Source organism: Haliaeetus albicilla, chromosome 4 (assembly GCF_947461875.1).
Source record: "Haliaeetus albicilla chromosome 4, bHalAlb1.1, whole genome shotgun sequence".
Lineage (NCBI taxonomy): Eukaryota > Metazoa > Chordata > Aves > Accipitriformes > Accipitridae > Haliaeetus > Haliaeetus albicilla.
The window spans coordinates 13,063,112-13,077,094 of NC_091486.1; the positions used below are offsets into that span (position 1 = coordinate 13,063,112).

The following is a 13,983-nucleotide window of genomic DNA, read 5'->3' on the forward strand; positions in this document are numbered from 1 at the left end:
CAGTGTCTGGTATTTGACTATGCATTGCTGTGAGCTGGTGCAACACAGTGCAAATGCCCTAAGTGGACTGGGTATTGCCCTTTTGTATGTATAGCTACTCAGAGCATCCTCTTTCCTGTGGGACTCATGTCAACTTGCTTTATAGAGCATCTCGTAGAGCTTACTTGTAATTTCAAGTCAAAGGTTTTATCAAAATAATAGTTTCATACTGTATAACTCTGGAATTCAGATTTAACAGTTTTTATTTGCTTGCTTGTCAGAAGGGATGGGAAGGTGTCTTAGTGCTCTTTTCAGCTTATAGAATACTTGCAAAACAAAGGTCATTAAGAAGTGACTAATTAGAGAAGCAGTAAGTGCAGAACAATTCCATACTTAAGAGGCTGGGGAAGCCAGTGCAGGAGACAGAATGAATACAGCCTGAAGAGCTGTCAGCTTTTCAGTTTTGCCAAGCATAATAGTGGCTGAGCATGTATGGCCATTCTGTAAAGAATGGCTTTTATATTGATGTTAACCCCTTTCAGGAAGTTGGATTAAATTTCCAATTTCAAAGAAGTCCTGCTTTAGAAACCAGGACCTGTGAGCCACAGTCCTCAGCTTCTTGCAGATATTGTTTGTCCCTTTAGCAACACGTGCTTTGAGGGGAAAGAAAAAAAGCCTTTTCTTCAGAGATTGCTTAGCCTTAAAGGGGGAACTGCAGAGCGTGGCTAAGCTGTGTTCCTCCACGCTGAGACTAACTGGGAAATTCTGCTCTTTCGTTGGCTGTAGCTCTCCAGCAATGACACGAGTCGCACTGAAGATCGTGACCCCTGTCATCATTACCGTCTTTGTCCTGGCGCTGTACTTGCATGCCCAGCAAGTGGAATCCACTGCAAGGCTTGATTTCCTCTGGAAACTCCAGGTTAGCGGGTGTTTGCTGTGTTGGAGGGATACACATAGTCATTGGCATTAATATCAAACTACTGAGCTATTCACTATCAAGGAGTGTTGTAAAGTGCCTTTGCATTTAATCTGGGTCTGGCACATAACTGGGCATACTAGTAATGCTTGGCTCTTCTTTGGAACTTTGCATATTCAGTGATTCTCATCCTGGTTATTTACTTTAACCCCTTGTTTCCTTGTAAATGCACTTTGGATGGTCCCTGCAGTAAAGGGTTATAGATCTGACGTTAATGAATTTGGGCAACTGAGCCTGTCACTGTTGCAGGAACCTGTAATATAACACGATTTGTAAATACAATAAGCTCATATTCACTGCTGGATTGTTTCCCAGAGTTCAGTGAGCTTTAGTTTGCTGTGTTCAGGGGTGTGAAAGATTCACATTTGCATTTTCATTCACTTTCCTGCTAAGCAGTGGGAACTGGCTTGATATCCAGCCTTCATTAGCCCCTAGGCAGCAGTATGGATAACCAACACACTACAGATAATGCCACACTGTGCTCCTGTCCCTGGGTTCAGTGTTAATATTTTCACTACTTGTGCCCACGAGTGATGTTGGGGTACCGTATGTGATTCTCAAGCAAGCAGGACAGGTCTCAGCTCTGCCCAGGACTTAGCTGGGGGACAGCAGTACTGCAGGTTCTGTATAGATTTTTTTTACCTTCTGGATGGCAAGACATCATTCTAACAATAGGTCGTATCAGTGGTTTGAGTAGGAGGCAGTGAAGAAGCACCAATTAATTAAAGCTCCTTGGAAAGCAGATAAACATTGTTATCCTCATTTATAAATGGGAAAACAATGGAAGGGATGAGCCAACTTGCCTGTTCCAGGTCTGGGCTCAACTGGCCAAAGCATTTGCTTCCCCAGGCAGAGCCAAGTGTTTTCCTTGTTGTATCCAGACATACCACCTTCTAAAGGGTCCTTCCTTGTTTAACTTCATTTCCAGTTTCAAATGTCCCGTTTCAGAAACCAGCATCCACGAGCAAAGTTATAAATATTTTGCAAGTATTGCTTGTGCCTTTATCAGCACGTACTTAAGGGACATGGGGAGGTTATCCATTCTCCCCTCACAAAGTGAAGGCTGGAGAGAATGGCAGAGCTGTGTTCATCCACGCCAAGGCCCAAGTGTGCCAGGAAAGTCTTTCCTTTTTTTAGCTCCAGCGCTCCAGCAATGACAAAAGTCACTGAAAAAAAAAAAAGATTTGAAGAAGACCCACTTCAAAAGGCTGTACATTTTGCCCGGTGCCTCTGCTGAAGCAGAGGGTGCTGTACACAGGACAGCTCTTCAGGGCTCCCGTGAGCTGAACCGCTCTGTGCGACCCCTGTCTCAGCTGTGCCTTCCCCAGTGCTTGCCTGACCCTGTTTTTTCCTTTGCTCAGAAATATTCAAAATGGCAAAAAGTAAAACAAGGGGAGAAAATACTGCTGCCATCAGGTAATGGGGGAGAGAGAGGTGGTCAGTACACAGACCTCTGTACCTTTACCTACAAACCAGAAGCAATGAATTGAGGCAATGCTGGTACTGTGCAAGTCTGCAAAGAGAAATCAAATCTGTTTCTGAAGTCTGATTAATCTAGTGAACTCTAAATGCTTGTTTTATTTTAGTCACCTAGGCCTAGGTACATCCTAGGTGGCCTAGGTACATCCTAGGTATGTCCTTGCTGAAGCTCTGGTTCCATCTGAACATTAAAGCCAAACAGACACCCATTAGCGCAGAGACAAGACAACCCATTCTCCTCATGTTTCCCTTTGCCCAGACATTCCCCCACTACCATAGGAGACATGGGCTTTACAGACTGGTGAAAAGTCCTCTCCAGAGTGTCAGACTGACCTGTTTCATGGAATCCATGGTAACTACTTCACAACTATCATTGCACCTCAGCAAACCTTGTGGAAAAGAAGAGTCCTTTTATTTAGCTATGTGAGCATTTGAGGGGTGCAGGGAGAGGATTATAATTCAGTGCCACTCCTGCAGTCAGACTTTAGCAATGATGAGCTGGCTTTGTCCTCCTGAAACCTGCTGTGCTTGACTGGGAAAGCCAAATGTGTGTTTTTGTGGATAGTAGGATGGCAGTGGAGTTCCCCAAAAGGAACAGACCTTGTACAGGTTACCCAATTCAGGGCCCAGAAATATAACGACATTGGCTTTTGGTGTTATTCTGTGCCTGCTTTTACATACATATGTGCACACAAAGAGATAGACCATCTTCCACTGCATCTCTCTGGTTCTGCCCTCCTTTGCAGTTTCCCCCTTTCTTCTCTTTCTGTCCTCCCTGCAAGTTCATTTTCAGCTTTTTTCCCCCTCCTCAGAGCAGTTACCAAAACACTAAGCACATCACTGTCTCTCCCTCCTAAACTAGGCCACTGAAGAGAAAGAAGAAATGGAGGAGCTGCAGGCCTATAACAGACGCCTCCTCCACAACATTTTACCAAAGGACGTGGCAGCCCATTTCTTGGCTCAGGAGCGGCGAAATGATGAACTGTACTACCAGTCCTGTGAGTGTGTGGCTGTCATGTTCGCCTCCATAAGCAACTTCTCAGAGTTTTACGTGGAGCTGGAGGCCAACAATGAAGGGGTGGAGTGTCTGAGACTGCTCAACGAGATCATTGCCGATTTTGATGAAGTAAGTCGCAGAAAATCTGGGTAGACAGAATGAACCAAATCAGTAAGTTTAGTTAGGCTTTGTTCAGCTCCTGAAGGAAGGTGGCTTATTGAATCCTTGTGCCATAGAAGTCTTTTTCATTCTTTTTTTTTTTCTTCGCATTAAAATCCCTTCTATTCCCTTGTTGCTCCTCCGAATATCTAATCCCCTTTCTTCCTATACTTTGAGTCAGGGAGGCTCTGTCTGCTACTTTGTAGTGCTTGTACCAAGGGAGGACATGTGGCAAGGACATTACCAGCACGTATGTGTTTGTCAAGGTTTATTCGTTTCTTTTGCTCTTGTGAAACAGATAATAAGTGAAGACCAATTTCGGCAGCTGGAGAAGATCAAGACCATCGGCAGTACATACATGGCTGCATCAGGCCTCAACGACTCCACTTACGACAAGGAAGGGAAGACACATATCAAAGCTCTGGCTGATTTTGCCATGAGGTTAATGGACCAAATGAAATACATTAATGAACATTCATTCAACAACTTCCAGATGAAAATAGGTAATGTCACTGTGTTTACAGGATTAAGTGTAGGTAGTGGTCATTCTGAGCTGGGGATTTTATGGAGTAAAAACCATAGATGTTACCTTAGCTGCACAGTGATGTTAATTGTCTTGTGCCTGGCGACCACTTTGGCCTGAAACACCAGAGCAGTTTTGTTAGGGTAGCAGCATTATTACTGAAGCTCCCTGGAGAATTAGGAGTAGTTGGGCAACTGACCTTGGCACGGAGAAGCTCTTACCACAGCACGGTCTCACATGGTGGTTGAGCTTGAGCTCATTTTGCCTGTGATGTGCTCTCTGCCCACACCCCCTGTGGTCCCCGGCTCTGCCATTCTTAGACATTAAATTGTCTTTAAAGTCAGGAACTAAAAAGAGACAAAAAAGGAGAAGGAGAAGAAATGTGAAGATGAAGTGTGATATTTGTTCCAGAAGGCTGCTGGGCTGCTGCGTCGCAGGCGCTCAGCATCGCAGCAGCTGTGTGCTGACTTCCAAGTAAGTAAGTAAGTAAGCGAGCTGTCTGCTTGGCAGCCGGATGGCAAATAAACCTTATCCTGTTATGTGGTACTGGAAGGTAGCTCTGGATTGAGCAGATCCAGCCCATGCTGCCAGTCTGACAGGCAAAATGGATCAAAGGAGCCAACTTTCCTTTAAAAGTTTCTTTCCCCACAGTTTGGCCATAGCTTTACCTGTCAGGGTAAAGCACAGCTAGAACCAATGAACCTCAGAATGTTTTTTATCAGCTGGAAGATAACTTGCCTCAGGCTTCATGTGGTTCACATGTGATGGATCTGAGCATTGTGGGATTTCTCCTCTCCTTCCAGGCCTCAATATTGGTCCGGTTGTAGCTGGGGTGATAGGAGCACGCAAACCCCAGTATGACATATGGGGCAACACGGTGAATGTAGCCAGCCGAATGGACAGTACAGGTGTGCCTGACAGGATTCAGGTAAGGAATTCACTGGAAGACTTACATTGCCACTGTGTCACATACAGGTTTTCAAACTTAATTAGAATTGGAATTTTGGTTTCATTTTATTCCTTTATGCCATACATTTATTTACACAGTACTGAAAGAAAAGCCAGCTGGGGAATGCTAGTGGTACCATCAAGCTTTGCCTTTTAATCTTGACCAACTTTGCAAACTTTGGTCAAAAACTTGCAGTTTAGTTCTGGGTGGAAGTGTTGAGTTGGAAGAGTTCCCTTCCCCAAGTGCCTCACTGGCACTGTGAGCACAGTCCTGCCGTGATGCTTACTCACTCGTGCTGCCGGCTTTGCTGTTCAGCTATGTGCAACTGTAGGTTGTTTTTTATTTTCCAAGGGCTCGATTCAGATACGTATTTCTGTAACTAACTCAATTCTCTGTTCACGATGCTGTATGTGTTGTGAGGCTAGCGTGGATCCAGGCATCAGCGGGATGGGGATATATAACTAGAGAAAGAGGACAGTGTAAGGGGTTAATGGAAACTGTCTTGTAATCAAACATCTCCTTGGCCTTCAGACAGTGACCTTTCCAGTAATTCAATTCCACTGTCCTGCTTTAGCTGATCCAATGTCCACAGTAACAGATTAACATTCCTTGGGAAAGTACTGAAGGGATATAAAAATAGTTAAGATGTAAAACCCAAGAGGGGAAGCCATGCTGTTTCTTTCCAATTAAGCTGTCAGTTAACTGGATCAATATTTATCCAACACCCTTTAAACTTTCCTATGAGATGGCCCGTGCAATCTTCATCCTAGTTAAGCAAATCAGCACAGCAATGCTATAGCAATAGGAAGCCAGAAATGCAAATATTCAAAGCCACCTGAGGAAGGGTGAGAAAAAACATTGTAATAAATAAATATCTCAGGAAATCTGGTCTTTAAACTTATGCAGCACAAGTGATTATTTTTGAATGGCGTCTGCAGAGAGAATTTGGATGCTGGCTAGATTACTCCCATTTATTCAGTCTTTCTCATTGCCCACTACCTTCTCCTTCATAAAAACAAACCCCTGAATTACTCCTAAGTTGTACATCCACTATGTAATTTCGAAGTCATTTTTGAGGACCTTTTAAACATGCTTAACATGTTTTCCTACTACTACTCCAGTGATATAATGAATGCATCTGAGTAGACTGAACTGCCAGGTGCGTTTTTAAAAATGTGACTCATTTGTTTCTTTTTATCCTGTAACTGCCTTGAAAAATGTGGTCCTCCCCCACTTGTGTGCCGTGTGTGACTTCTGTAGTTTCTCAGTTCTGAAGGTTGTGCTTGTTCTGCAACTTGTGCCAACCTTTTAGTTAGTGATCGATATGCAAAAGTCGACTGAGTGACTTAGAAACAAAATTGTTGCTCCTACTTTGATTTTGTCCATGGATGATGCCAAAAGCAAATGAAGAGACTGTGCAGAAGGCATGACAAGCAGCTGCTAACTTTTATTTATTCTGCAGGTAACCACAGACATGTACCAGGTTTTAGCAGCTAACAACTATCAGCTGGAATATCGAGGGGTCATTAAGGTCAAAGGCAAAGGAGAAATGACCACCTACTTTCTAAATGAAGGGCCTCCAATTAGTTAGCACCGATTACAGCGTCACTCAAAGATGGAATTTGCATTACACAAGATTGTGAATTGGAGAAGGATCACTTTTTGGTAGCGAAGCTGAAAACGCAGCGCAGTTGAAATTTCACACCAAGACTCTAGAGCTGGTGTCAGCAAACTCTTTGGCCACCCATCATGAAAGGCAATCAAAAGAAACCACCTTGGAGTTGTTCCTGGCTGAGTGCTAAGTCGACCAAAGATGTGTACTACGGAGTTCACAGATAAGACATGAATTTGAAATTTTTTAAAAAGGCTGCTACCACAGGATGATGTAAGAAGCTATTTAAGTATTTATTGACGCAACACAACATTTACTTGGTTGAAGGAATGTATGATTCACTACAAAGCATTATTTTGGAATGGATTTGCACTCCCATAATGTTTCCATCCCATACTGCCAGCTATTTGAAGTGTACCACTGTGCTTTTATTAGCTGTTTTGAATGGGCTTTCAAAATTGACACCCACTGTTGCAGTACACAAAAAGGCCTTTTAGAAGGGCATCGGTAATGTTTTCGTGTGAAAGGACATTATAGCCCTGGCCCCCTCTTTTCCCTTCTTCTACATGGCTAAATGACTGCTCTTCTGAGTGGGGCTGGCACATCTGATGAAGGGGAAGATCAAGATAAAGGAAGATGGCTCTACAAGCATATTTATTAAAAAGTCTTCTGTGCTCTTCTTTGGTATATATCAGTTTACATGGTTAAGACTAGATGTAAACAAGAGACACTTTGTGGGGGGGAACTCCCCTGAAATTTGTTGTGGGTTCTTTTGTATTTTTTATTTTGTAATATTGAAAACATGGAGATCTAACAGATATACCAAATTCTATATTTTGTAAATTATATATAAATTAGAAGGCAGGCTGTCCGCACCAAGGTGTGGTGGGAGGTGTATATAACCTGTAGACTTTTGTGTAATTTTTTTCTGCATAATACTCTCAACACAGACTTGGCAGTTTTCAGATTATCACTATACAATCAACCAACAACAAACAGGTGAGTTTCCAGGCTGAATCAGATGCATTTTAAAATGAAAATCCAGAAAAATCTACAACCCCAAAGAAGAGGAAAAAACAAAACGCGGTAGTCACACAGTTGTTCCATGCAGCATTGAAGCGGAGGGTGGCATCTTAACAAATGGAAACAGGACCTTTGAGTTTTAGCTACTGAGACGGTATCAGTTGAACATGTCAAAAAGAGCCCTGAGCAAATCTTCTAACTTACTGTAACAGGAGCTCTTATGAGGAAAAAAAAAAAAAAGCTCATTTGAACTTTTTGTTTCAAAGTCATTTTTCATAGATGGTCTTAATAGAATCCTGCTGATATGAGAGTTGTCTGATATTGTAACTGCCATTTGACATTACAAGGAACTATGTACTGCAGCATCAAGTTGACTTTCCTGTAGTAGGCACTTATTTAAACTGAGTCACAGATTTTCAATTTTCGGGAATTAGGTGATCTTCAAAAAAGTTATGGTGGCAAGTGAGTATATGAGGTGGTTGACCTTAAAATACAGTGCCATTGATATTGTGTTGGACATCTTTATCACTAGTGGGGGTTTTATGAATAGTTCACTGTTCTCATTTATGTACCTTTTTTAACTATTAAAGAAAAATCCCTTGATATTTTATTAAAAAAAAGAGTTTTAAAAAAAAAGCTATATTTTTTATATTCTATGAGGGGAGAGTTTTGATATTGAATTTGGCTAGCACTAAAAATGACTCCAATCTTTTGACATTTAATAAAGTTCTTTTCCACTCTTCTCAGGGCAGAATTATTGTAGTACTAACAGCTTAATGATTGCACTATGGTGGTGGTGATTTATTTTTTTCCTACTCTACAACAAGAATAAGTGAAAATCCATGGGCCTGTCTTAATTACTTTGCTGTATTGCTAAGCATAACCTGAGCATTAAGCCATTTAAATGTGAGCTTAAATGGCATTGCCTCTTTCCTTCTCCCTTCCACTAGGAAACATCTCTGAAAAGTATAGTATATTGACTTCTGTAAAACTGCCAAGTCTGCCCTTGTACTATACTTTTGCTCCTTTACATCTTTTCAGGTTTGCAAAATACTTCAGTTGCATCACGCTGTTATGCCTTTCTCCCCCACCTCCACCTTCCATCCCTTTTACTCCCTCACTGAGTTTCATTACCTTCATGCCATACACTCGGTTTTAGGTTTGCTTTCTGCTTTACGAAAGTCTGCAGTCTTCTTAACTTTTGATTCATCTTATGAAGTTGTGTTGTCAATGAAATTTCAAGTCCCCAGTATCTCTAGCTGTGATTGTTGACAGTGTGTCATGATCATTTCAAGGGGTATTCACACACTCTTTACTCTGGATCTTGCAAAAATGGATACAGTTATGATTTCCCATGGAAATTGAAATCTATTTAAGTAATTTAACTATATTAAACACTGTTTCACTGGTAAAGTGTCTCTGTTTTATTTTAGCTGCATCTGGCTAGTGAAGAGATCAGGCATAAGTTGTGTAGGAGATAGCTGATTTTGCACACAGAAACATCCCATTCTTGACTAGCGATGGATGGACAGCCGTTTGGACCACACTGGTGCTACGCAGTACCCAGCTACAGAGCCTCAGGGCCTTGCTTGCACAACGAACGTCCCCTGGGTCCCTCTTGTGCACCCACTTGCCTTGGAACGTTGGTCTCAGGATAGCTGACAAAGTCTCATTGTGGCACTATGGTTAAATACATTGGTATAACTGAATAGTTTGAAAAATAATTTTTTTTCCGTCCTATTTAAAAATAAATCTGTGTATTTTAAAAAGTACATCACCTTTGCCAAAGAATTCCCCAGGTACCTCAGTACTTGTCCTCTCAAGGACACCTGGAAGGAGGCAGCAGGGCTGGCCACTGCAACATTTTCAGTCTTCATAGGTAAAAGTAAATGCTACACCTAACTACACCAATTAACAGAAGCCTGAGTATAACTGAGAAACAAAAAGCTCCAGCTTTAAACTGACTTTTTTAGTTCAGGAGACATTACATGGCAACAAAAAACTGAATGACTTACAATCTGTTATTTGTTAGGAGGGATTTTGTAAGTAAGTATACTGAGAACATAGCTGCATTAAGAAAAAAAAACACGAAGTACTTAAAATATCAGTCTTTAAGAGAGATGGTGATTTAATACGCTAGATGTTCTCCTGCATAATCATACAAACAGCAATTCAGGCCATTATCTGATGTAGGCGGTTTTTTAAACTATCTGGAGATGGGTATTCCCAAGGGGAGGAAAACCAGTAGCCTCCAGTGCTGTGCCCTCTCATTTAAATTGCTGTACACACTGGCTGGCTGAACTATTTTCCCTAAATGCATCTTTTTCCCATGTAGAAAGCATTTTGATGAATTTTAAGGTGTTTAGCCACTTCTCCCCAGTACAAAGCTGGCTACATCAAATATCTGCCTGCAGATAATAAAATGATATCTTTGGGACGCACCAAATTTCTTACATGTGTGTTCTGCACTGCTAGTATCCCTGGCCTTGCTGTCTGCGTGTTACACAACATACATGGACAAACATCTGGCCAAAAACTATGCCCAGAAGCAAATCTTTTCATTCTGTTAACCTTCCCAACTGCTCCTCAGGGCACTATCACTTCTAGTTTGAGCTTTGGGGGCTGGCAGAGAGAGAGAGCTTGGGCTGCAGCCTGAAAAAGGGCAGTTCAGCTGTTTTAAGCTGAAAAACTCCATTTCCATTCTCTTGACCCTCTGTGTCACAGCCATTTCAATTGAAAGAGCCAGAAGCACCTGGTGGCGGGTGGGCAGGACTGAGAACATTGAATTTCAGGCAGAATAGGGGACAGCAGCAGCAACATTTTCCTGCCATCTGGCAGCCAGGTAGCTTACTGTAAAAAGCAGGGTTGTATTTTTTAATTCCTGTCCCTGAGCACCTCACAGAGCCCACCTCTGCCCCGGCACTTTGCTTGCAGCGCTGGCGACGAGGCCGCACTGGTGGTGCCAGCCCTGTGCCCCGTGGCTCCCGCTGAAAGCCGGTGCAGAGAACAGCGGGTAAGCCGGCGGTGGGCCCTGGGTGGGAATCACAGCAGTGATGCGGCATGGTGAGAGCCCAGCATTGACAAGCTCACAGAGGCAGGGCTGGTGCAGCACAACGCTTGTGCCATTTCAATAAGAAGCTTCACAGGAGAACAGCTAGAGAGAGCAAGCTTCCCATTGTAAGCAGCTGGGCCCAGAGATCTTGTCTTTAAACAGAATTTCAGATAACTATTGCCATCTACTGGAAATAGACTTGTGTAACCACTGCTGCTGAGCAGTCCCACACGATCAGGCTGAGAGAGACACAAAACCCCCCCTTCCATCATCACAACCTAAAGGCAGCCACTCCTTCCAAATTAACTGATTATACACAAACTATCGACTGCGACTTAGAAATAAGCAAAAAATAAGCATCCCAGGCTCTGTGTGTCATCATTCAACCCCCCTCCACCACCCTGGCAGCACAGCAGTCAGTGGTGCAACAAGACCAGACCCTACCCTACATGCCTCCTTGCTACGAGGGTGCCCTTGAAAGGCTCCAGCGGAGGCCACCCCACCTAACGGCAAACTTCTTGCACAGTGCAGCCCAAGTTCCAACAGGAGCCATAAAACGCCTGTTCTGTGGCAGCCAAACCTGGCACTGTGAACCTTGAGTCCCACCAAAGCCAGGATGAAGTCGTTACCAGCAACCCTGCTTCAATGGCTTCAATTCCTTCCTTCACTGAGGGCGTAAGAGCCAAGAATCTCACCACTCAGGTATGCTTGGTGCTCTCCTATCCTTCAGGTGACTGTTGCCATTCAGTCTGAAATGAAATACAGGTTAATGGACATCCTACCTCTCCCTTTCACCTGCTCAGCAAGGAGCACAGCAGACCACCGCAGCACAGCCATGTCCAGGGGACAGGGAGAGAACACTGAAGAAAGAGAGCCCCAGAGTGCCGTCTTGATGCTACACACCTCCTGCTAGCACTCACCTGAAGTTGAGAGATGCAGTTTGTGTCCTGAAAAGGGCAGGACAAAGAGAGATTAAGAGCCTGCTTGGAATTATTTAATGTCACATTTCATGTTGAAAGCAGGCACCACAACTCCTGACTAGGTCAGCCCAGGAACACCCAGCTGACAAAGTCCTTCTCTCTTGCCCTCTCTTCTCATGGCATTTCCACAGCAGCTTCAGTACAAGAGATGGAGCACATTCTCATTTGCTTTCAAGCTTTGCATGGTGCTTGACAACTAGAGAGTGTCCTTAAGCTCTGCTCAGTACACAGGTTAGTGGGCTGATCCTACAGTGTCACTCATATGTTCCTAGTGCAAGCTGAGCTGGATGCCCAGGCCAGAGCTTTGCATACCATACCTGAGCCAGGTACCCATGTAGTGCCTATACGGCCCCTACTAATCGTACCTTAAACCTTCTGAACGTGTACTTGTCATCTACCTGTCTCAGGAGGCTTTGCCTCTGAGGAAGAAAGAAACATTATCGAGGACAACAAAACTCCACAAATGCTCTAAGAGGTCTGAACAACTTTGGATAGCTCTATAATAAAGTCAGGATAGCAAATGGGGGTGAACCAATTGACAAAAGTGCTCCGTAAAGTTCATTAGCAAACAATTTGATCAATAAAACCGATGAACCACAATTTTGTTAAGTAAAAGAAGCTGGTACAGATGCTGTGAGACCATTTGGCCTCACCAAAATAAACGGTACCTGGAATATCTGACCAGCTATGACTGGAACTGCACAAGCAGACGGATGCTCCAGGGTTCCTCAGACTCTTTGACCACCTAGACTCTTGTCAACACAGCGCTGCAACTGCCATTGAAGCAGACTCCCTACTGCTACCCTTCTCATCAATTACCTCCGACCAGGGAAAAACCCCTCTTGTAATACATCCCTTTATAGTAACACCATGCAGAAAGCATGGATTTTTGCAAGCCATAACACCTATCTAGAATGCTATTTATTCTGACAAAAAGCTGTTTCAAAATACCGTGTTTAGTGTTTGCAAATGTTAATGGGCTTCTTTCTTCAATACAAACCATGAAAGCAAAAAACAATCATACCATAGTACTTGCAGTGGAAATGGGGAATGAAAGGCAGGAGGCTGAAAGGTAATATCCCTAAACAGATGTTCCTCAGTCCTTTGATAAACAGACTATCAACATATTAAAGAATCCACAGTGAATGTTAAGTAAGCACAATGTCTGCAAAGGAAACCAGTTTCCATCCTCATCTAGTTCTCTGCTAGCTTTGATACAGCTAAACATCAGTCCAAGTAACACACACATAGATGCCCTCGTAGAAGGCTGCATTCTTTTCTACACCTCTCTCCCCTTCTCTTTCTCTAGATACGTATCTTATACGTGTGTGTGTCAGTCTTCCATGAAGCAGTGCGAAAGGGAGAAGGGGTCTACATGTTTTCCAGAATCTGAAAAGTTACTTCCTAGCAAAATCTGCCAATTCACAAATGAAACAAGTTCTTACCCCCAGCTATTGGCCCAGACACTGAATACAAGAGAGCAGACCACTATGAAAAACCTCAGATACTAAAGAAACATACACAAGGAAGAATGTGATCAAATCTCTAGAAGCTCTAGAATAAATAAATAAAGAATAAATCTCGAATAAATAATCTAGAATAATAAATAATAATAAATAATCTAGAATAAATAATCTAGAATAATCTAGAATAAATCTCTAGAATAGGGGACTCTGAGGTAAACAAACCTCAAACAGCATTATATATACCTTATGAAGTCAGGCAAACTTTTGGCCATCCCTTCCTGAAAGTGAATGTAAATAGTGACACCTTATTCCGACCTTAAAGAGGACTTACTTTATAAATACAGCATGAAGTGGGCTCTGCTTCTACTAAAACCCACAGACAAATCAAGCAACTACAAATGGCTTTGTGCAATTCAAACTAAAATAATGCATGTTGTTCAAAAGAGTAGTCATCTTTTGTAAGTTCAGAAGTCTAATAACTCAAGTGTCTGGTAAATCAGCAGGGAAGCACCTACTATTTCTCTGAATGCTGAGTTTGTATAAGCAAATGGGAAATCCTGGGAATTTACAGTAAATTTTCACCTCCAACTTGGCCTGGTGTATCTTGTTTCTCATCTCACATAAAATTTCAGCAAGTTCTAATATTATAGTCAAACTAAAGTAATATGTTCGAAAGCCATGTTTTAGCACCTAGTAATATCAGGTAATGAAGAACAGTCATGCTCATTAACTTTTCATTGTGAAATGGGATTTTTATCAGTGCCATAAAAACAAGCAAGCAAAACCCC

At 42.6% G+C, this 13,983-nt stretch overlaps 1 protein-coding gene across 1 annotated transcript in view; it reads left to right on the forward strand.

The window, feature by feature from the left end:
* The window catches only part of ADCY5 (adenylate cyclase 5), a 220,636-nt gene extending 211,526 nt beyond the window's left edge, over nucleotides 1-9,110 (forward strand). The window contains exons 17-21 of the mRNA XM_069780958.1: nucleotides 766-898; nucleotides 3,297-3,560; nucleotides 3,889-4,093; nucleotides 4,917-5,041; nucleotides 6,525-9,110. Coding sequence (XP_069637059.1) covers nucleotides 766-898; nucleotides 3,297-3,560; nucleotides 3,889-4,093; nucleotides 4,917-5,041; nucleotides 6,525-6,653 — 856 coding nt within the window. The 3' untranslated portion in view covers nucleotides 6,654-9,110. The remainder of the gene's footprint in view (nucleotides 1-765; nucleotides 899-3,296; nucleotides 3,561-3,888; nucleotides 4,094-4,916; nucleotides 5,042-6,524) is intronic.
* Nucleotides 9,111-13,983: the final 4,873 nt, after the last annotated feature.